At 38.1% G+C, this 19,832-nt stretch overlaps 1 protein-coding gene across 1 annotated transcript in view; it reads right to left on the bottom strand.

Moving 5' to 3' along the window:
• LOC139590619 (uncharacterized) overlaps nucleotides 1-16,662 on the bottom strand; it is a 146,767-nt gene extending 130,105 nt beyond the window's left edge. The window contains exons 1-2 of the mRNA XM_071428370.1: nucleotides 16,490-16,662; nucleotides 4,130-4,163 (exon numbers count right to left, since the gene is read on the bottom strand). Of these exons, the coding sequence (XP_071284471.1) occupies nucleotides 4,130-4,163; nucleotides 16,490-16,662 (207 nt within the window). The remainder of the gene's footprint in view (nucleotides 1-4,129; nucleotides 4,164-16,489) is intronic.
• Between the last annotated feature and the right edge of the window lie 3,170 nt (nucleotides 16,663-19,832).

Genomic DNA, 19,832 nt, shown 5'->3' with positions numbered 1-19,832 from the left:
ACAGTATTGTGGGACAGGGAACAGACAGCTGCTGAGCTCCCTTGAAACCAATTCTGTAATAATGAGCTTAGAAAACTAAACATTAACAATTGAAATAAATTAGTCAAAGGAATGCAGGGCATTTACTATGGTTCAGTGTTTTCTGAAGGACTTCAGTTTATTTTGGCACTTCTAAGTAGAAAAGTAAAATCAATTTTGAGATAACTGACTCAGTGGTAGGAATAGACAGGATGTGAGGAAACAAAAGTATCCAGCTAAAGGTATTATGAGATGATAGCCTTCAACTATTGAACTAGTGTCCATCCTCTGATAGAGAAAAAATATTAAGCACAAGGTCAGATAAGAGTAAAGGAGGCAGAAGATGCAAAGATGCCTACACAGCATGTCTCACATCAGTGGCTACACCTGAGAGATGAAAACATTGGTAGGATAACAAGGGATCTAAGTGCTAAGAAAATCACCCATTTCAGAGGACAGTGGTAAGCATCCTGTGGAGATTTTAGCAAAAGTACTGAAAACAAGCCTCCCTATAACTTATCTGTTGTTGTCTGCCTATTTAATCTTTCCCCAAAGAACTCCATTAATTAACCTATAAGAAGTTATGAAGTCTTTATTCCTGCTCTTGGCACATCTTATATAACAAATTAGTTACAGTTACCTTTGATTACAAATGAAGTTGCAGCCCTCATGTTCAAATCGGGTTTCTGATTTGAAATGTGAGTCCAAATTAACAATATCAGAGCTAGAGAAAGTTAAAACACCATTACCAGTGTTATTTAAATGCAAAAATATACATTATATGAACATCAATGCATGTACACAGCAAAGAGAGAAAATTGAAGACATAAATTTTTGCCAGTCTAAAACACAGAGATGGCATCACTGGAAGATTAATGGTGCCTAAATGAAGATTTAAAAAGCCAGAGAATCTGATACAGAAAAATCATCTGGAGTTAAACAACACCTTCTATCATTTAACACATTATACCATTCAAAGGAGATAAAAATCAAAGTGTGAATTTAAAATCAATCAATCTTTTATAATAGAAACCAATGTTAAAAAAAAATAAACCCCAGTATCTCACATTAAGCAAGTGTGGTGATAAAACCTAGGCATATAACTATCTGCAGAGGTCTTTAGGTAGGAAATCTAATAATGGAAAAATATTTGGCCTTTTTATAAGGCAATCAAGATTAATAAGTCGGCTGTTTATATAGTGTTAAGAGAACCTTAGCATTTCTGGTAAAAACATAGAGAGTTTTAGGTTATTTTATTCCAGCATTATTAGTGAGAATCAGAACATAGAATCCTAGAATAGCTTTGGTTGGAAAGGACCTTAAAAATCATCTAATTTTGACCCCTATGACAGGGGCAGGGACACCTTCCTCCAGACCAAGTTGCTCACAGCCCCATCCAGCCTGGCCTTGAACACTTCCAGAGATGAATCAGCCACACCTTCCCTATACAACCTGTTCCAGTGCCTCACCACCAAGAACTTCCTCCTAATATCTAATCTAAGCCTACTCTCTTTCAGTTGAAGCCATTCTCCCTTGTCCTGTCACTCCAGACCCATGTAAAAAGCCTCTTTCTATTTGTCTTGGAGGCTCTCTTCAGATGCTGTGAGGCTGCAAATAGGTCACCCCAAAGCCTACTCTTCATCTTTTCTATTGGGCTTGAACAATCCCAATTCTCTCTGCCTTTCCTTGTAGGAGAGGTTCTCCATCCCTCTGATCATCTTCAAGGCCCTCCTCTGGAGTCACTCCAGCAGCTCCATGTCCTTCCTGTGCTGGCAGCCAGAGCTGATGCAGCCCTGCAGGTGGGGTCTCAGCAGAGCAGAGCAGAGGGGCAGAATCCCCTCCCTGGCCCTGCTGCCCACGCTGCTCTGGATGCAGCCCAGGACACGTTTGGCTCTCTGGGCTGGCAGTGCCCATGGCTGCCTCATGTGCAGCCTCTCACCCACCAGCACCCCCAAGTCCTTCTGGGCAAGGCTGCTCTGGGGCTGTTCATCTCCAGCCTGTGCTGAGACTGGGGCTTGCCCTGACCCAGGAGCAGCACAGCACCTGGTCTTGTTAAAACCCATGAGATTCCCATATTCTCTTATTAATCCTTGCTTTTTAAATGTGGCAATTTTGCTTTTCCACCTATTTTACTTCCACCTAATCTTAGATATGCATGGCATATTTTTTTCATTGACATGTTTATTCATAGTTTTGATTACATGTCCAGGCACTCACACCTCTGGTGATTCAGCCTCTCTGTACCAATGACTTTCTTTTACTGATGCTGCTGTAAAATAACCCAAAAAACACAGGCTCAAATCAACTCAAAAATTTACACTTGTCCAATAAATATTAAAATATTCCCTATTCCAAAAGACAATTCCTTATTTTTTTTTTGTCATTGTTTTTGTTCTGCATTCTTTAAAAATTTGTAAAAGGTAATTATTTAAAGAGCACCCCTTAATCCAATGCTATGTTCAGAATATTCTAATGTGTTATCTTTAATTGAATTCAAGACAGTTCATAGAAGTTGTGGAAAGGACAGTAGTGATTGGTGAAGGGAAGAAGTCAGCACTGAAAACCTCAGACTACCAAAGGGCAAAGATTATGTCCTACTGAAAACCTCCCTTCTTGAGCTGGCATGTACCTGCAGAAAATAAAAGTAATAAATAAATAAAAAATTATTATTAATGAGGCCTCCATGAGAGAATGAAACTTGCAGGCATTAAGAAATTAGCCAGCATAGGAGAAGAGCTTGAAGTGATTTCCACAAATGAAGTCTCAGCTCTATTCAGCCACACTATCTCTTCCCAAGGAGAAAAGGCAGTCTTGGAGCAAACAGAACATTTGTCAGTCATCAGGACTTTAATGGAAGGACATGACTGTAAGACTTTTATTGCAATAACTAGGGAAATACATACTGTATTTAGACTTGCCTGGCAGCTAGGCTTGATCCAGTGTGTGAAGATTGCTGGGTGTTTATCATGAGAGATTTCAATGCAACCTAAACCAGGTAAGCATGAGTCACAACAGATGTTGCACATTTTTGTTCTACTATATGTGAAACTTCAGGTAACACAAAGCTTCCCTGTCACTTTTGGATCATGTAATTAGCCAGAAACTATAACCAGTGCACAGAACGTGTCTCTGGTATGGATATTTTGAGTTGTGACATAAGGTCAGACCAGCAAATTTGGAAAAATCTTAGTGCATTTTGCAGGATACCAGGGACAGCTCCAGAAGTTACTGGATTTGCACTCGTATCGCAGAACCATGGTTCCTTCTTGCTTCTTTCTTGCCCTGTGTTATACTCAGTGAATAAAGGAATGAATGACAGCTCTTCCCCTTCCCTCCTCTCTCCCACCCACTTTGCCTTCACTTGCTGATCGCAAGATGCATTCTCTCTTGAATCATAGCCACCCTATAAAAACACCGTCAGGTTCTGTGCACAAAAATAGAACTTTGTAAATTGTTTTTGTGTAAGAGGGTAACTGAATCATCACTGATATCAGTAGATATGGGAACTCATACCCTATAAAAAACCTTAATAGCTTCTCCTCAATCTAGTTTTCTTGACATTATTCAAACACACAGAGTATTTTTATTAAAAAGATCTACTGATTTCAAGATATTTTTAGCATCTGAAATGACCTCCCAGCAGATATACTATTGTCATGAATGCAGGTTAATCTTCAGAATAATTTGAGGAGCTGATGTTTCTGAGGAAGTTTTTTTCCACCAGACTTCCATATTCTTCTCCAACTCTTCATCTCTATCCAATCCTTATCTAGCCTGAGACTTTTATGAGATCCTTAGATTTGTCTCATTGTCATCATTTTAACTCTTTTCCAATTTAACCCTAGTCTTTCTCTTTTACAAAACCACTGTGAGCACAAACAATCTAACATTCTTCTGCTACTGCTGTACAGCATCAGGCAATATCAGTGCTTCATGGAACTGATTGCTTGGCTAGTAGCTGTCTGTCCAAAAGATTTAACCAAAATTTCTCCCAAATACTTTGATTCATTCCCATTCACATTTCATAGCTTCACATTCGTTAGCTTCACATTTCATAAGATAGCTTTGAGCAAGCTTGAGCAGAAAATAGAAGGACAGAACAATTACTTACCTGATCTGCTATGTTCTCTAAAAGAGAAGATTTACTGTAAAGAACAAAAGGGTTTTTGTTATTAATCTCTGTTTTTACAAGCCTGGCTTGAGTTAAGAATATGCATTTCAGAAGAATAAACTTCTGAGAGTTCATTTTTGTATTTTTCTCTGTGTGTCCTTCCCATGGCTTTGATTCTCCTCTACGGCAGAATCACAAGGTAAACATTCATAATCAGATTACACAGCCCAGTGATTCTGAATATTACCTGATTACTTCACTTCCCAGGCTGAGGGTACACAATGACATCCTTCAAAGCTAATTGAGAAGTACAGATAAAAAGACAGTCAGAAATACTTGGAAGTGGGGATACTTTTACTGGAAAAAATCCTGGAAAACAATTTTTTAATATGTATACCAGAATTATATGGTTGCCCTTCAGACACCAAGGAATAAACACATTCACCATAACTCAATGTTTTAATATAGCAGCAAAATATGCAGCTACACTGGAGCAACACTAGAGCAACACTACACAGGAGCAACACTACAGACCAGAACTAATTCTTGGTTTCTGAACTGATTCATGAGCATTTTCCTTCCCCTGCTTATTAAAAAGTTACACTAAAGAAAATGTCCAGGCATTTAAGATGCTGCTATGAAATCCTTATAAAGTTGTAAGGTTTCATTCTCACCTTTGCCTCAGGTCTGTGGCACTGCCTTGGTCAGGTTGGTGATGCACAATGTGTTGCATTGCAATGAATTTTATGGGACAGGGCAGTTAATTTTAGAAGTAAATGATGCTTCACTAAGAAAAGCCAATTGAAAAAAAATATGTTTAATTGACTGGAAGGAGCGATAGCCTTTAAGAACCAAGACAAAATGATACTCTAGAGTTGGAATGCCAATTAAAAGTTCAATTAAAGTCTAGAAAATTATAAATCACCAGTCTTAGGAGTTTTTCCTCATTTGCACCTAGGAAATGCCACAAAACAAGCTTTGATAGCCTACTACACAGGAATATAAAGTAGATGTAAAAGCAGCTCTAAAATTTTTATTCAAAAACATCACACTTTCACATTCCAAGAGAAACTACTGAATAACTTCTGCCTCTGTGATTTTGAATTTCACATTTTTAAGAAATAGGCTACCCAACATCAAATTAGACTAATATAAAAGGAAAATGTTAAATTCAGGCCTGTGGCAAATAACTGAGGTTCCACTTCTGCCAATAGACTCTTTTAACACTGGTGTACAATTATTTCTATAGACTATCAAGAAGATTTTTAAGCACGCTAAATTAAGTGGTGAATAAAGTCCTAACAAAATGTTCTCTTTGAAAAGCTTCATTGAAATACAAGGAGTGGGCAGCTCATACTTCTAGGTGAATGTGATATGAATTACTTTAAGAAGCTACAGTGACTCTGAAATTATCATCAATTACAGTTGCCAAATTAAGTAGGAAAAAAAATAATGGACAAGATATGAAGGTGGGAGTTATGGAGATACAGTTACTACTAAAAATACAGGTAAAGCTGTAAAGCCATCATGACACAATACCTAATGATTTACTTATTATTCAGCATCTATTAAAATATCAAGGGTTTTTTTTCCTATATCTAATGGTTGGTAAATCATTTCTCTACTGGTGCCAGAATGCCATCATTTAATCCTATATTTTTAATGTGATAGTGCTAAAAACAAAATCTTTGTTAAGAAAGAGAGACAGATGAACTGTTAGATAAGGAATTGGTTGAATGGTCACATCCAGAAGATAGTGGCCAATGATTCAGAGTACCAATGAACATCAGTGACAAGTGGTGTGCCTTAGGGATATGTATTGGAGCCTGTGTTATTTAATATCTTCATAAATTACATAGAGGGATTGAGTGTAGCCTCAGGAAGTTTGCAGATGACACCAAGCTGACTGGTGTGGTTGACAAACCTGAAGGATGGGATGTCATCCAGAGGGACCTGGACAAGCTCCAGGAGGGGGTCGATGGGAACCTCCTGAGGTTTAACAAGACCAGGTGCTGGTGCTGCACTTGGGTCAGGGCAAGCCCCAGTCTCAGCACAGGCTGGGGATGAACAGCCCCAGAGCAGCCCTGCCCAGAAGGACTTGGGGGTGCTGGTGGGTGAGAGGCTGCACATGAGGCAGCCATGGGCACTGCCAGCCCAGAGAGCCAAACGTGTCCTGGGCTGCATCCAGAGCAGCGTGGGCAGCAGGGCCAGGGAGGGGATTCTGCCCCTCTGCTCTGCTCTGCTGAGACCCCACCTGCGGGGCTGCATCAGCTCTGGCTGCCAGCACAGGAAGGACATGGAGCTGCTGGAGTGACTCCAGAGGAGGGCCTTGAAGATGATCAGAGGGATGGAGAACCTCTCCTACAAGGAAAGGCAGAGAGAATTGGGGCTGTTCAAGCCCAATAGAAAAGATGAAGAGTAGGCTTTGGGGTGACCTATTTGCAGCCTCACAGCATCTGAAGAGAGCCTCCAAGACAAATAGAAAGAGGCTTTTTACATGGGTCTGGAGTGACAGGACAAGGGAGAATGGCTTCAACTGAAAGAGAGTAGGCTTAGATTAGATATTAGGAGGAAGTTCTTGGTGGTGAGGCACTGGAACAGGTTGTATAGGGAAGGTGTGGCTGATTCATCTCTGGAAGTGTTCAAGGCCAGGCTGGATGGGGCTGTGAGCAACTTGGTCTGGAGGAAGGTGTCCCTGCCCCTGTCATAGGGGTCAAAATTAGATGATTTTTAAGGTCCTTTCCAACCAAAGCTATTCTAGGATTCTATGAACTTCTTACTTACCAAATGTATCCTATATATATGTTTGTGTGTGTCTGTGTGTCTGTGTGTGTGTATATATGTACATAGTGACCCTGTGTGTTTTGACAATCTAAATTAATTATTTTAGAACCTATCCATTTCTGCATCTCTTGAAGATTTGGAACTAATGAATTCAATGTGACAACTTTTACTAGATGTGCAAATTTCTTAATCAGAGTTCATAATGCCCTTTAATATGAAACTGTGTGCTAAGGACAAAGAGGAATTCAGATCCTTTTTATTGGTTTTACATTTTTCAGATATTTCCTCTGCTTTAAAAGAAAAGAATCCTTCAGGGAAAAAAATTGTCAACAATTTATTTGCTAAAATACATACCCAGAGACTTGAAATAAAAAATATGCTCAAAATTTTGCAATTTGGGGATTCAAATAGTAAGCTTCCTAGGGCAGGGACCATTAGAGATTTTATTTGTACATGGTGCTTAGCAGAATGAAACCCCAGTTTTTGACTGCAGCCCCTGAGTGCTACTGTAATAGAAATAATAAATGATGATAATAATAATAATAAAGTCCACTTATTAAGTTGACAGGCAATTTTTGAAATAATGAGTCATCAAGGAAACTAATTTTTTTGCAATAAGCAATTCAGCCATTTCCTCTTATCACAGATAATATACATCTGTCTTCTATGCTGTTTGCAGAAATTCTGTGGATATGCTGTGTCTTCTCATAAGAAAATTGGTTCATGAAATGGAACAATTTTTCTCAGACTCATGATTTCTTCTTTATTGAGGGCCAAATTGAGCCTGTGTTCAATTGCCCATGTCTGGGACAGCAAGTAGTTATAGCACCTCCAGAGCAAGCTGGGGAAGAAATTGTGACTCAGAGAGTTCCAACCCCTTTCTCAGCCTCCACTGCCTACTTGCTCCAGAAAGAAAGTAACCTGCAAACGCTCTATAGTATGGATTATTTGCCACCCCTGCCAGCTCAGCTCAGCTCACTGCCATGTTGAGGAGTGAGAGCCAAGATTGCTTTCACACCCTCCTCATGTGTGCAGAGGACATGAAAAAGAAAGGAATTCTAAGTGAAAAGCCTTTATTCTCCATCCTGTGGCAAACTGAAAATCTATGGAGATGACGTACAGACGTAGTGATTCAGTGAGGAGAGATAAACCTAGGCATCAATCTGACCCTTCATTATCAGCTAACAACACATGGCTAAGGAAAAGTAGTCTCAAAAGGGGGAAATTTAAATCCTTCTTCTACCTAATCAAGATAATCCTAAAGTGGGGAGTTAATTTTACTTTTGTCTTTACTTGTTAAATTTCCCTTTGATTTGAGAAATCACGTGTAAAATCTTAAGACCCATATATAGAGCACACAACGTTATGTTGGCATGCAGGCATGTTTCACTGGCAATATTCTATGGCAAAGCAATAATGTTTCTGGACTCTTTTTTCAGAGACTTTAAAGTTGTCAGTGGAAAATGAAGTGACTCTGATTGCCTTTATTTGATATGTGGATCCATATTAATGACTAAACAAAATAGTCAGATGATTTGACCTCTCTCAAAAAGTCACCTCTGATTTTGGATCAAAGACATGTTTAGCAATATCCACAGTCCTCGTGTGTCCACACCACACAATTTTATGTACTCATCATCAATCATATGCTGTATGATTAATTTGAGTCGTTATGAGTAATGTCTATCACCGCAGTCCTGGCATGAATAATTATTGTTCTGCACCCTGCTGAGATAACTCATTTCTGACAAAGATCCGCAATTTGATTTCTGCATAAAATGAAAGATGAAGTAGGAATAGTTTATTAGAATGGTATAGTCAGTTCAAATTTTTCATAATAAACGTTTTTATATCCTAGGAATTAATAACTACTTTAAAGAAAAACATGTGAAACAAACCTCAATAGATTACAGATATTGTTTTTGCAATCACCCCTGGATCTTTCCATAAGTATGGGAGGTCTGTATATCAAAAATAGCAATGATAATGTTAGAGCTTGCTGGTTTTCTGCAGACTTGTACTACAAATAGCAATCACAGAAACAAAGTCATAAGAGGAAGTCATAAGAAGACATAATAATACCAAGGGGATCAAAAGAAGATGGAATTTAACACCAAAAAATAAATGCTGGTCAAGTATAGAGATTAGGAGTCAGACTGGAGAAAAAGTGAACAGGCAAGAACATGTGAGAGCTGGGAAGCTATTAAATATACCTGGCACTTGCAAACCAGAGTCCAAAGTGTGTTCCACATGTGCAAAGCAAAGTTTACCAGCAATTTTCTTTGGCCAGAGATGCAGTTTGAATGCCATCAAGTGGCTTCACCCTTGTGTGTCATCAACAAGTTCCTCGTTTGGGAACATCGGAGCTGCAGCCTTGAACAACAGCCCTGGTGAGAGGAGCACCAAGGCTCACACTTGCAGGAGTGAGAGCAAGTTAACACCGACCCTGTTTGTGTCTATCATTAAGTCAAACGGCATCAAAAACCTCAGGTTCTCCATCTTCCAGGCAGGTGCTCAAGGAACTAGATAGCTATTTTTGTTCTAACTCGAAGAACATTTAAGTATGACATGTGAAGTGAAAAAGAACTAACAGAAGAGACTGAGAAGTTCTCCATTTCAAAATACCCTACAGTCTGGCAATTGACTTTCTTCTTACCATAGAAATGAAAAAGACTTACATTTCTTCCAACAGCAGAAGAGGAATTTGAGCCCAGGTTTCCCACAGGCTGTATAAGAGCCCTTACTAGTGTGCAAGTGAGTAAAGCAGACAGTGCCTTCTGCTGTGTGAATCCAGTCTTTGAAGCCATAACAAGACATTCTGGCAGTTGGGGCAGGATGTCAGTTTAATACCACTCTGCCTTCTTTCCACATGCACATGTAATAAAAGAGTAGCAAAAAATAAGTGGCAAAAGCTTTTTACCTTTACTATCACATAAACGGCTACTCAGAAAGTCAGCATATGGCCCTCTTGCCCCAGCCTTGCTATAGTTTTGCTTTTCTTCTTTTTTTTAATCCTTTTTTTTTCCCTCCTTACTGAAACTACAGTTCATCAGCTCTTCTAAACTTGAATAGACCAAGCTGTTTTAAACACATCCTCTAGTGATTCAGCCTTAGTATCATGGCTCTGGTACAAATTCTGCCTACAACTGTTAAGGAAAGACAGCTTCCTTCTTTCTTGGCGTGCCTCTACAACAGCATCCCTTCCCCCAAAAAACACTGCCTGCTTCATCCTTCTTCTTCTATAAGATATAAAATCTTGTACTAGACTTAATCCTTCATTTCAAATCTTCTAAAAATAAGCCTGTTGTTTTTCTAACAGTAAGCAGGTATCCTTTTTGCAATTATCACATTATCCACTGTTATTTTAAAAAATCTTGTGTGTCTTCTATAGAGGCATATTTTCTGTAACACTTGCAGTTCCGACTGATTTCCATAATACTTTCAGTTAGATTAACTATATATATATATTTGTACTATTAGTATTAAATTGTCACCTGTATGAATGTATTGTACTTCATACGTATGTGTATATATCTTTCCCTTGTTCCTCCCATAAAAGCAAGGAGAACTACAGATGTCTTCCTGAGTTTACTGACTCTGAAACAGTAGCAAGCAGTAACACCTGTGTTTCTTTGATTGGCAGAACACCAGTTATGAAGCCTGAATATGAACCATCATATTTATGGGTTGAAGTTTTTCAGTCCTGAAAAATTTAGAAAAATAACCAGAATAAGAATAAATTCGGTATTCTATCAGCCTCCTATGAGCTCTGAGACAGGGGACTTGAAAAGAACAGCAGAGATGTTTATTTAATTTTGTAGTATATTGGTAGAGTTTATCTTCAAAGAAGACCAGTGGGTAGGTTGATGTGTTCTTTCATACTTCAGAGACCAATAATGGTAAATTTGCATTAATTACTTTTTAATTAGACAACTCTCTGCAACAATTTGATTGAATCATTCTTCCCATTAAATATGTCTTCTCCTTTCTGAATTGTTTGGCTTCAGCTTCTAATCACTGATTTTTTCATTCCTTTCCCATATTTCACTTCACTCTGTGAAGTTACACTAAAAGTCATTCCCCAGTTTTCTTATTGATACAAACTCTGCGTTATTTTATTTTATCCATTAGTGTCCAGCATTTACTCCATTTCTTTAATTCTTCTGGTATCCCTTTCCTACATTTAAGCACATCAATTCTTATAATTTGCCCAGTTACTTCTATGCTGCCACTGATAATATTTTGATAAAACCACATTTGCCTTTTCACCTCAGCCAAGGCCAGAGTTGTGCTGGATTAGCTGGTTCTTTCTTACCATTACAATAATCCATCAAATTGATAATCCAATCCTCATTTGACTATCTCCCACCCACACACAGCTCAAAATAGCCTGAATTTGGTAAGCTTCCAGGTGCCCTGCAAAGATGAGAGAACTTTAAAGCAAGGTTCAAGAAACACTTGTCATAGTGGTTAAAGGGGTAAAAATGAGTAACTCAAGATGTTTAGCTCATTGCATTTCTCCTGGAACAAGTTACTGAAAGGGTGATTTTTGTAGAAGCATTGTCATACTGCACAACAGTGGAGTGGTAAGTTACTTTCCTAAATAGCTTTACATCCAAGTACAGTGAAAAGAACAAGATTTCCAGAATCACACTAGGGAATTGGCCTTAATGTAAGTAAAGTTCTCTTTCTTTTATAGTAGAGAAACAGCTGATGAATTTTCTATTATTTAAATGTCTTATTTTTTTTTCCATATTTTACTTGTGCACATACTTCCTTCACCTTTTGGACCTAAGATTGTCTATGTTATTTTTCTTTAAAGTTTGTTCACTCTTCAAAAAAGGGAATGAATATGTCAGATTTAATAAAATATTAAATTCAACTTTTAGGAGACTGAAAGAACAAACAGCTTTCAATTCCCAAATCATGAATATCAACATGAGCAGTTTGCTTCACATTTTTAAGGTTTGATTTCAAAATGCAGACAAAGATTCCCATCCCATTAATAAATTACTTTTTGGAATGGAAAAAAGAGGACTAATCATTGGGTTACCAGTTCAATAGTCCCATATTTAACCATCATGCTTGAATTGATAAAGTAGTAGTGATGTCTTTGAAATAGGTATGTGCCTTTGTTGTGTAATCGCTGATTATTACAGCAATTCCAAATATGTTTGATAGCTGTATAAAAAAAAAATTTTAAAAAAGAGACAAAAAATAGGAACAACTTCACCACATGGGTATTCTTTTACTTTTAAGTTCAAAGACTTTCATTTGCATGGGTTTTTTTGTATTCATGTAGCACTTACACTTCAGTCACCTGGCTTGTATTCACTTAGTTTTTCACCATTAGCAAGCACAGGGGAATTTCAGCTCAAAAGTCTGATCAAGATGAGTGTTAGAGAAGTCTGAATCTCCTCACTATAACCCAGATTTCTGCTTTTTCAGATCCTCCCCACATTGCAGGGATGCTACTTTGGCATCAAAATGAAATTTGTTCATTTGTTTCACTTTTCTTCATTCCAGCATGGAAATGAAGAAAAAAGAGGAATCAGATGTACCAGCAGATTTTGCCACAGGGAAGGATTTTCTAGTGCTGATTCCACATTGATCCAGAAGTTTAAGTTCCAAAACCTCAGTAAAATGTTTCTTTAAATTTCTTGCCAGTCCACAGTTACTGACTTACTGCTAATTTTCCACCCTTCTCAGCATAGGCAATGGCACACTGGGTGATCTGAAGGAGCAATATTGGGAGTTTGAGCCACATCCAGGCAGAGACTTATATCTCTCATCTTAGGATGGATATCTTGCATAAGGAAAATCATCTTGAGGTGCATACAGGAAAGAACTCAAAGAACCCCATATAAACTCAACATAAGAGTAAATATTACCCTAATTTCTGTATTAAAAGACTAAAGACTGGATTGATTCCATCTAATTTTAAGTCTCTATGTGGAGGTCCTCAGAGGAATTTGGAAGTGTCTAGACATGGTTGCACCAAGATTGTGTGATGCAGGAAGCCCCCCAGGCTTCACCAACATTTGCCTCATTCCTGAATTTGCCTGGCAAGGAAAAGTGAGCATGCAGGCAGCAGGGAAACACAGTGACATTCAGCCAGGCCATTAGACTGTATAAGTGAAAGACCAAGACCTTGGGACATCTCACAGTGTCCACCTACAATTTGGACATAGCTGCTACACTTACTCTAGTCTTCCTCCATGGTCAAGAAAGACAGAGAGGAGTATCTGGAAGACACATTCTGATCTAACCTAACTCTGGTCCAGCTCTGAAAATTTGGAAGAGTGAAGGGAATTTGTCTTTTGCCTTTCAAAGGTGCTTGTTAACACTCATATAAGAATCAGTGTTTCTTTTGTCATAAAATAAATCTGGATAGCAAAAATTTTTGTTTACTTATTTTAATTAATTTGTTTTAATGTATCCTGAAAAGTATTCATGCATATGTGTGTATCTATATATGTACAGATAGATAGATAGATAGATTTATATGTAGATATAAATGTGTCTATCTGGAATATCTTGTTTCTATATATACAGTGTCTTAGATACAATATTGAAGACTGTTAAGATATAATTATTTTTTAGCTAAAAATATGAGGAAGAAATTTTAGTCATTTTACTGGGCAAACAATGCTTTTGGAAAATATGGTAATATATTTTTTGACATTGAACATCTAGTTCATGCAGGCAAAATATTTATATTTTACTTTAAAAATCAAGATTATCTTTTAAAATAATTTTAATCATTCTGTGTCCCAGTTTTGAATGGAACACAGTTCATTTTCATCTCAGTGGCTGGTACAGTGTTGTGGGGTTTTTTGGATTTATGCTGAACACAGGGTTGATAATATAGAGAAGATTTTGCTACAGCTGAGGGGTACTTACACAGAGCCCAGGCCAGTGAGCAGGCTGGGGGTGCTCAAGACATTGAGAGGAGACACAGCCAGACTCCAGCTGGCCACAGGGATATCCCATGCTACACAGCATCATACTGAGCATACAAAGCTGAGGGGAGAAGAGGGGGGGGACATTCAGAGTAATGGCATTTTTGTTCCCAGATAACAGTTACACATGAGCAAGCCCTGTTTCCTGGGGATGGCTGAACACCTGTCGGCATTTGAGAGGCAGTGACTCAATTCCTTATGTTGTTTTGCTTACATGCACAGCTTTTACTTTACCTATAAAACCATCTTTATCTCAACCCACTAGTTTTCTCACTTTTCCTATTCCCTCCCCCATCCCGCTGGTGGTAGGGTGAGCAAGAGCTCCCTAGTTGTGGTTGACACCTGGAGTTAAACCACAACATTGTAATAAGAATTTAGATATTCAACTTACTTTGTGGAAAACTAACCAGCCTGAATACCCAAGGTTAGGTGCAACATAAACTGTGATTCTAAAGGTGCAGTGTCTGAAATGTAGCAATGGCAACTGGAGCTTATTTCAGCAAAGTATTGATTTTTTTGTCTCACTTCTTGCTACAAACTGGCATAGCCATGACAGCAGTAAACATGGAAAAAACCTGAGATATTCCTAAACATTGAAATTTAAATGCAGTCAGATCAGAGGGGAAAAAATTTAACCCTAACTAATTTCATCTGAGTTTATTCCATGCCTGCAATATTCAACCAAGTCCAGTCTCTATTGCTGTGGTAGGGCTTTTATTGTAGCCAGCTGTACACCCCTACAAACACAGAATAATCTATTGGGAGCACCCTGCATTCTCTCTGTTGAAAATGGCATGTGCCAGAACACAGATCTGCTCTGCAATAAAGGATCTTAAGGGCTGAGGCGAGGAAGAACAAAGAAGAAATAAAATCAGCCCACAATCACTCATTATCTAATCTGTTTTGCTTTATTATTTTTTCTTCATATGTTTTTAAACCTCTCCACATTTTCCCCTTCCCCCTTATTTCTGAGAAGTGTTTGCTTCTAAAACATTGTGTAACACATGAGCATTGGAGAAATCTGGATTTGTTTTTCAAAGTTATATCTTCTGAGGATTCAGAAATTGCTGCAAAACAAATCATTATTAATTGATCTGTACAATACTACAGGCTTTGGTACTTTGCTTTGTAGTTCTCTTGTTCTCTTTTTCTGCACCTACGGTTTAGTATTTTAAGGTCTCAACACCTACACCTTTTAATTCTGCCGTGAAATGTTCTGCAACTTCACTTTTCTGTTATCGCTATGTGTTTTGCAGGCAGAGTATTGATTTAATTTGCAAGCATTCCAGCTTTCTATAGCTATAGTTCTTCATTTTGTAACCTTTTTATATGAATATGTCTAAATCTCTAGAAAATTGAAATGTCACCAGTAATACCTGCTTCTACTTAATATGTCAAAAATGTAGTTTTACAACGAGGTATAAAAAAGACATTCTGATTATTGATATTTAACTGTAAAGAATATGAGACTGCCATTATTTACAAGTGCTTTATTACTTTCTTTTATGAATAGGTTTAAAGAACTTTGTTAATTATATGCTGTACGAGTGCAAAAAAAAAGCCTCTACTTATACATTTTAAATGCCCTTTTTTCTATATAATTACCTTTAAAGTAAGATGAGCATTGCTGTATTGCATTAAATTTATACTCTGATATGTTCTCTGAATGTGCTATAAATGCAGAGGTTCTTTCTTTCTTAATAGAATTTCACTTTTCTCATCTAGAGTTTCAATATTTCAGAGGTCTTTTCATTTGATTATACATGCAAATCACTTGGGAGACCTAATACACTTAGCTAAAAATTACTCATTCCTGTATAACAATATCATCTACAGTGAAAAAGACTTTCAAAAGTGGTTCCACTGCTCCACAGATTTGCTCTGTTTCCCTTGAATACAGACCCTGCCACCTGGCCAAACTTTAACCAGAGCACTCCAAGGCCACGGACAGATTAATGTTTATGTGAAACACAAAGTTTAAGCCACATTTGAATACTTCACTCTTTCTGATTTGGGGGCAGTCATCTGTATGAGGCATGACTGACATAGATTACACTGCAAAAAGTACCACCAGGAGTATGTTCCTACTGAGGTGTTGTGGGTTGATGCTGGCTGGATGCCAGGCACCTACCAAAGCCACTCTCTCATTCCTCTCTGCAGCTGGACAGAGGAGACAAAATTTAGCAAAGGGCTCATGAGTTGAGTTAAGGACCATGACAGATTGCTCAGTAAATACCATCAAGGGCAAAACAGGCTTGACTGAGAGACAAACTTATTACTAAAGAAATTATATCAGGATAATTAGAAACAAAATCAGCCCTTAAAAAACCGGCTTCCCCCACCCCTCCCTCCTTCCCAGCTCTACCTCTTGCCCCAGCAGGAGGCAGGGATTGGGGTTTATGGTCAGTTCATCACTCAAGGCTTCTCCTGCTGCTCAGGGAGAGGAGTTGTTCTCCTGCTGCACTGTGGGGTGCCTCCCACAGGAGACAGTTTTCTATGAACTTCTCCAACGTGAGTCCATCTCATGAGCAGCAGCTCTGAGTGAACTGCTGCAGTGTGAGTCCATCCCATGGGCAATAATCCTCACAAAACTGCTGCAGCATGGGTCACTCACTCTTCCATGGGGTGCAGTCCTCCAAGGACTGGCTGCTTCAGCTTGGAAGCAGGGCCCTTCTCTCCACGGTCTCCCATGGGGCAACAGCTTCCTCCCAAGCACCCACCCACTCCAGCATGGAGCTCCTCTTCCACAGGCTTCAGGTTGATCTCTGCATCACCGTGGACCTCCATGGGCTACAGGGGCATGGCTGCTTCATCATGGTCATCACCATGGCCTGCAGAGGAATCTTAGCTCTGGCACCTGGAGCACCTCCTGCCCCTCCTTCTCCACTGACCTTGGTGTCTTCGTGCTGTTCTGCTCACATATTCTCACTCCTGCTCTTCCCCGTGCAACCTTTGTTTTAATTTTTTGCCTCATACACAAATACCACCACAAAAGTGTCTATTCCTGACTTCAGGAACTATATGCATTCATAAAAAGATATAACATAAAGAACATATGTATTTCATATTTCCAAAAATAGAAATCAACACTTAGACCATGACATTGTACAGAACAGGAAAACCAGCTTTGGACAGGGAGTTGGTTTCCTCACTGAGAAGCATCAGAGAGAATTGGAGAGAAAATGATCCATCTCTAAACCACACTTCAGCAAACTTCAACTGTAGCTCTTGTTTCACCTAAAGAACACCGAGATAAACCACCCCCTTCCAATTTTTACAGAAGTTGATTTTTAATTTTTTTCAAATTGAAAAAATATTTGTTCTATTTCCTTCCAGAGCCTGGAAAAATTCTTCTTTGTCTGGAGAGTTAATTTTCCTGTTCAGAAAAAATGAAGATCTTGCAAATGAATGAAGAGAGCAAAAATATGCCTCAAAATAAAATATGTCAAAATTATTAGTCTATATTAGACACTCTTGGGTAGAGCTATAGCCTGAAAAATCGTATCTTTTTCCCAAGGAAGTGGCTGTAGTCATTTAATCATCTGACAATTTTTTAATTGTTCCTTTCCTCCCTTTTTTAAAAATTCTGATACCAAAAATCTGTAACATTTTACATTGAAAAATATTTAATTGCCCTTGTTTATTTCACATTATTCTGGGAGTTTTAGAGGAGTTTTCTAAGTAGAAAAAGTTCTTTCTTGGTCAGCTCTGGATAGGAAACAAGGGACTATTAATGGGTGAATGAATATCATTTCGTTGAGGACAAAACAGATGATCCAATCATTTCTAAATGGACTACTTTCTGTTCTGAGAAAGTGCTAACAGAACTAAATAGAGATGATCAGAAAAATGAAAGAAGAGTACATATTGGATACTTTCAACTTTCCCTCTACAGCACATTGTACTTTTGAATTTATGACAATTTGTGATAAGCTAGCATCCCTTCACATATAAAAAAAGAAAAGGTTAAAATTATCAGTATATTCTAGAAGATATACTGGAAATTTCAACAAATGAGCTGTAGTCAGCAAGTAGTATAGTTGTTGATATTAGAGGAAATGGTTCTATAAAAGGTAGAGAAATAGATACACCAAAGATGTTCAGAACAGGAAAAAAAGTTTGATAGTACATGAGCACTTCTGAAATGAAAATGACAAATTCTAATAGAAAAGGGCTAAAATAATTGAAAAATAATTTTAAAAAGCCTAAAACACTGCAATTGCAAGTACAAAGATCTCACAATTAATAATTCAATACATTATACATGCCTTATTTGTGCTTTGTGTACAGCATAAAATTGCTCACCTCTACCTATCTGTGAGGGCTCCAAAGACCTGGGTGATAAATTATATTCCATTAACAAGCTTCCATTAAGCCAGCCATGATTCCTTTCTGCAGCCAGCCATGATGCCTTTCACTCTCGAGCTCCATCCCACTGCATATGATTTACATGGGTAGTAGCCAAACTATTTCTGTCCAAGAAAGTGACCATGTCCAGGCCACAGTACCTGGACCATCTTTTTTTTCCAGCCTCAGTAGTTGCACAGGTAACACATGGAGGACAGTTGTTCAGATGCTCATACTGACCTTGCAGACCTTCCAAAGATAGGCATAGAAGTGTCTCTGGTGAATTTGATGCGTGTGTACTGTCAATCAAAAACAAGTTTATACCTATATGATACCAAACAGCTGTACACCCAGTTTTCTACGGAGTTATCATGAAATGTACACTGAGTTGATAAATTAATACAAAGTATTTATTTTAATGAGACAATCTGAGGAACACCAAATTATTAGCTGCATTCAGTAGTAAAACACTAGGAACTGAGGTGCATAAGCACTTCATCAGGTTTCATTGTGGTCATTTTGATACTATCATTAGTTAGAAAATCTATTTTTCATAGGATATTTGTTGGCCAATACACAGGACAGAAAAAACAGTAGGACATCACTGTCTATAAAAAATTTTTCCCTTGGAAACTGTAACTCAGTGGCTGAAAGAAGAGGAGAAAGAAAAGGAAGGATTTCTGAGCTGATGCCACTAAATATTGCCATAGGATATATGCCTTCCCTGCAGGCTTGGGAAACAGAAGAATCATACCTTCTCATGCATCTTTATGGATGTACAGATAGTCTTTCACTATTAGTGGACTGATATACGCAAATATATCTGCACTATGCAAGCAATGGTCTTTGGTGCACGGGTGTCCCTTGGTTTTGGAAAGCTCCACGCTGTCACAGACTGTGGTAACATCCAGCAGATGCTTGCTGTTGCTTCCCTAGGCTAGTGAATCCCTAGAGGCCTGAATGTGTTCTTGTGCTGAAGAGCGTTGTTGTGCACAAAAGGAATTGAAGGCTCACCCTTCCTTTGCCTACAGCACAACAACAGGAAGCAATGGTGTCTCTAAGGCTTCAGTACTGTTGAATATTTCTGCCAAGGTTTCTGAAGGAAAAGCAAGCCTCTCTTTAGTGATATTTTGTTGTTCTGGTTTCTATTGTTGTTGTTGTTGCTATTGTAGTAGTAGTATTATTATTAATTATTAAAAACTACTGCTTGGATTCTATTAAGGATTAAAGACTCCAGGGAAAGCATACTTGATGTTAAGAAATTGTAGGATTTTTTTCATTGCAGGATCATTTCAATTGTAGGATCTTTTCTCATTTTAAGTATTGCTGTACTTCAGTGATATATTGTAATCTAAATCACTTGAAAAACTGTCAACAGTACCGCTAATGGATTTAATTACAAATAATACTGTTCTGACCTTTCTCCATCTAGATGTAGACATTTCACCCTCCAAAAATGCATTTTTAAAATTCACTGATGACATATTGTTATTAATAGTCAAAAGACCATTGATGATATCCACAGATCTGAAGCTTTTGATTTAATCATCATGTTCTCTTGATTAAAGAAACTGCTATTCTTTGGTCAATTATTTCTGCTATTATCTTGA

This window comes from Agelaius tricolor, unplaced genomic scaffold (assembly GCF_023055355.1).
Source record: "Agelaius tricolor isolate 1412-34295 unplaced genomic scaffold, bAgeTri1.0.p SCAF_5, whole genome shotgun sequence".
Taxonomy (NCBI): domain Eukaryota; kingdom Metazoa; phylum Chordata; class Aves; order Passeriformes; family Icteridae; genus Agelaius; species Agelaius tricolor.
This window is presented reverse-complemented; position numbering and strand designations above follow the sequence as displayed.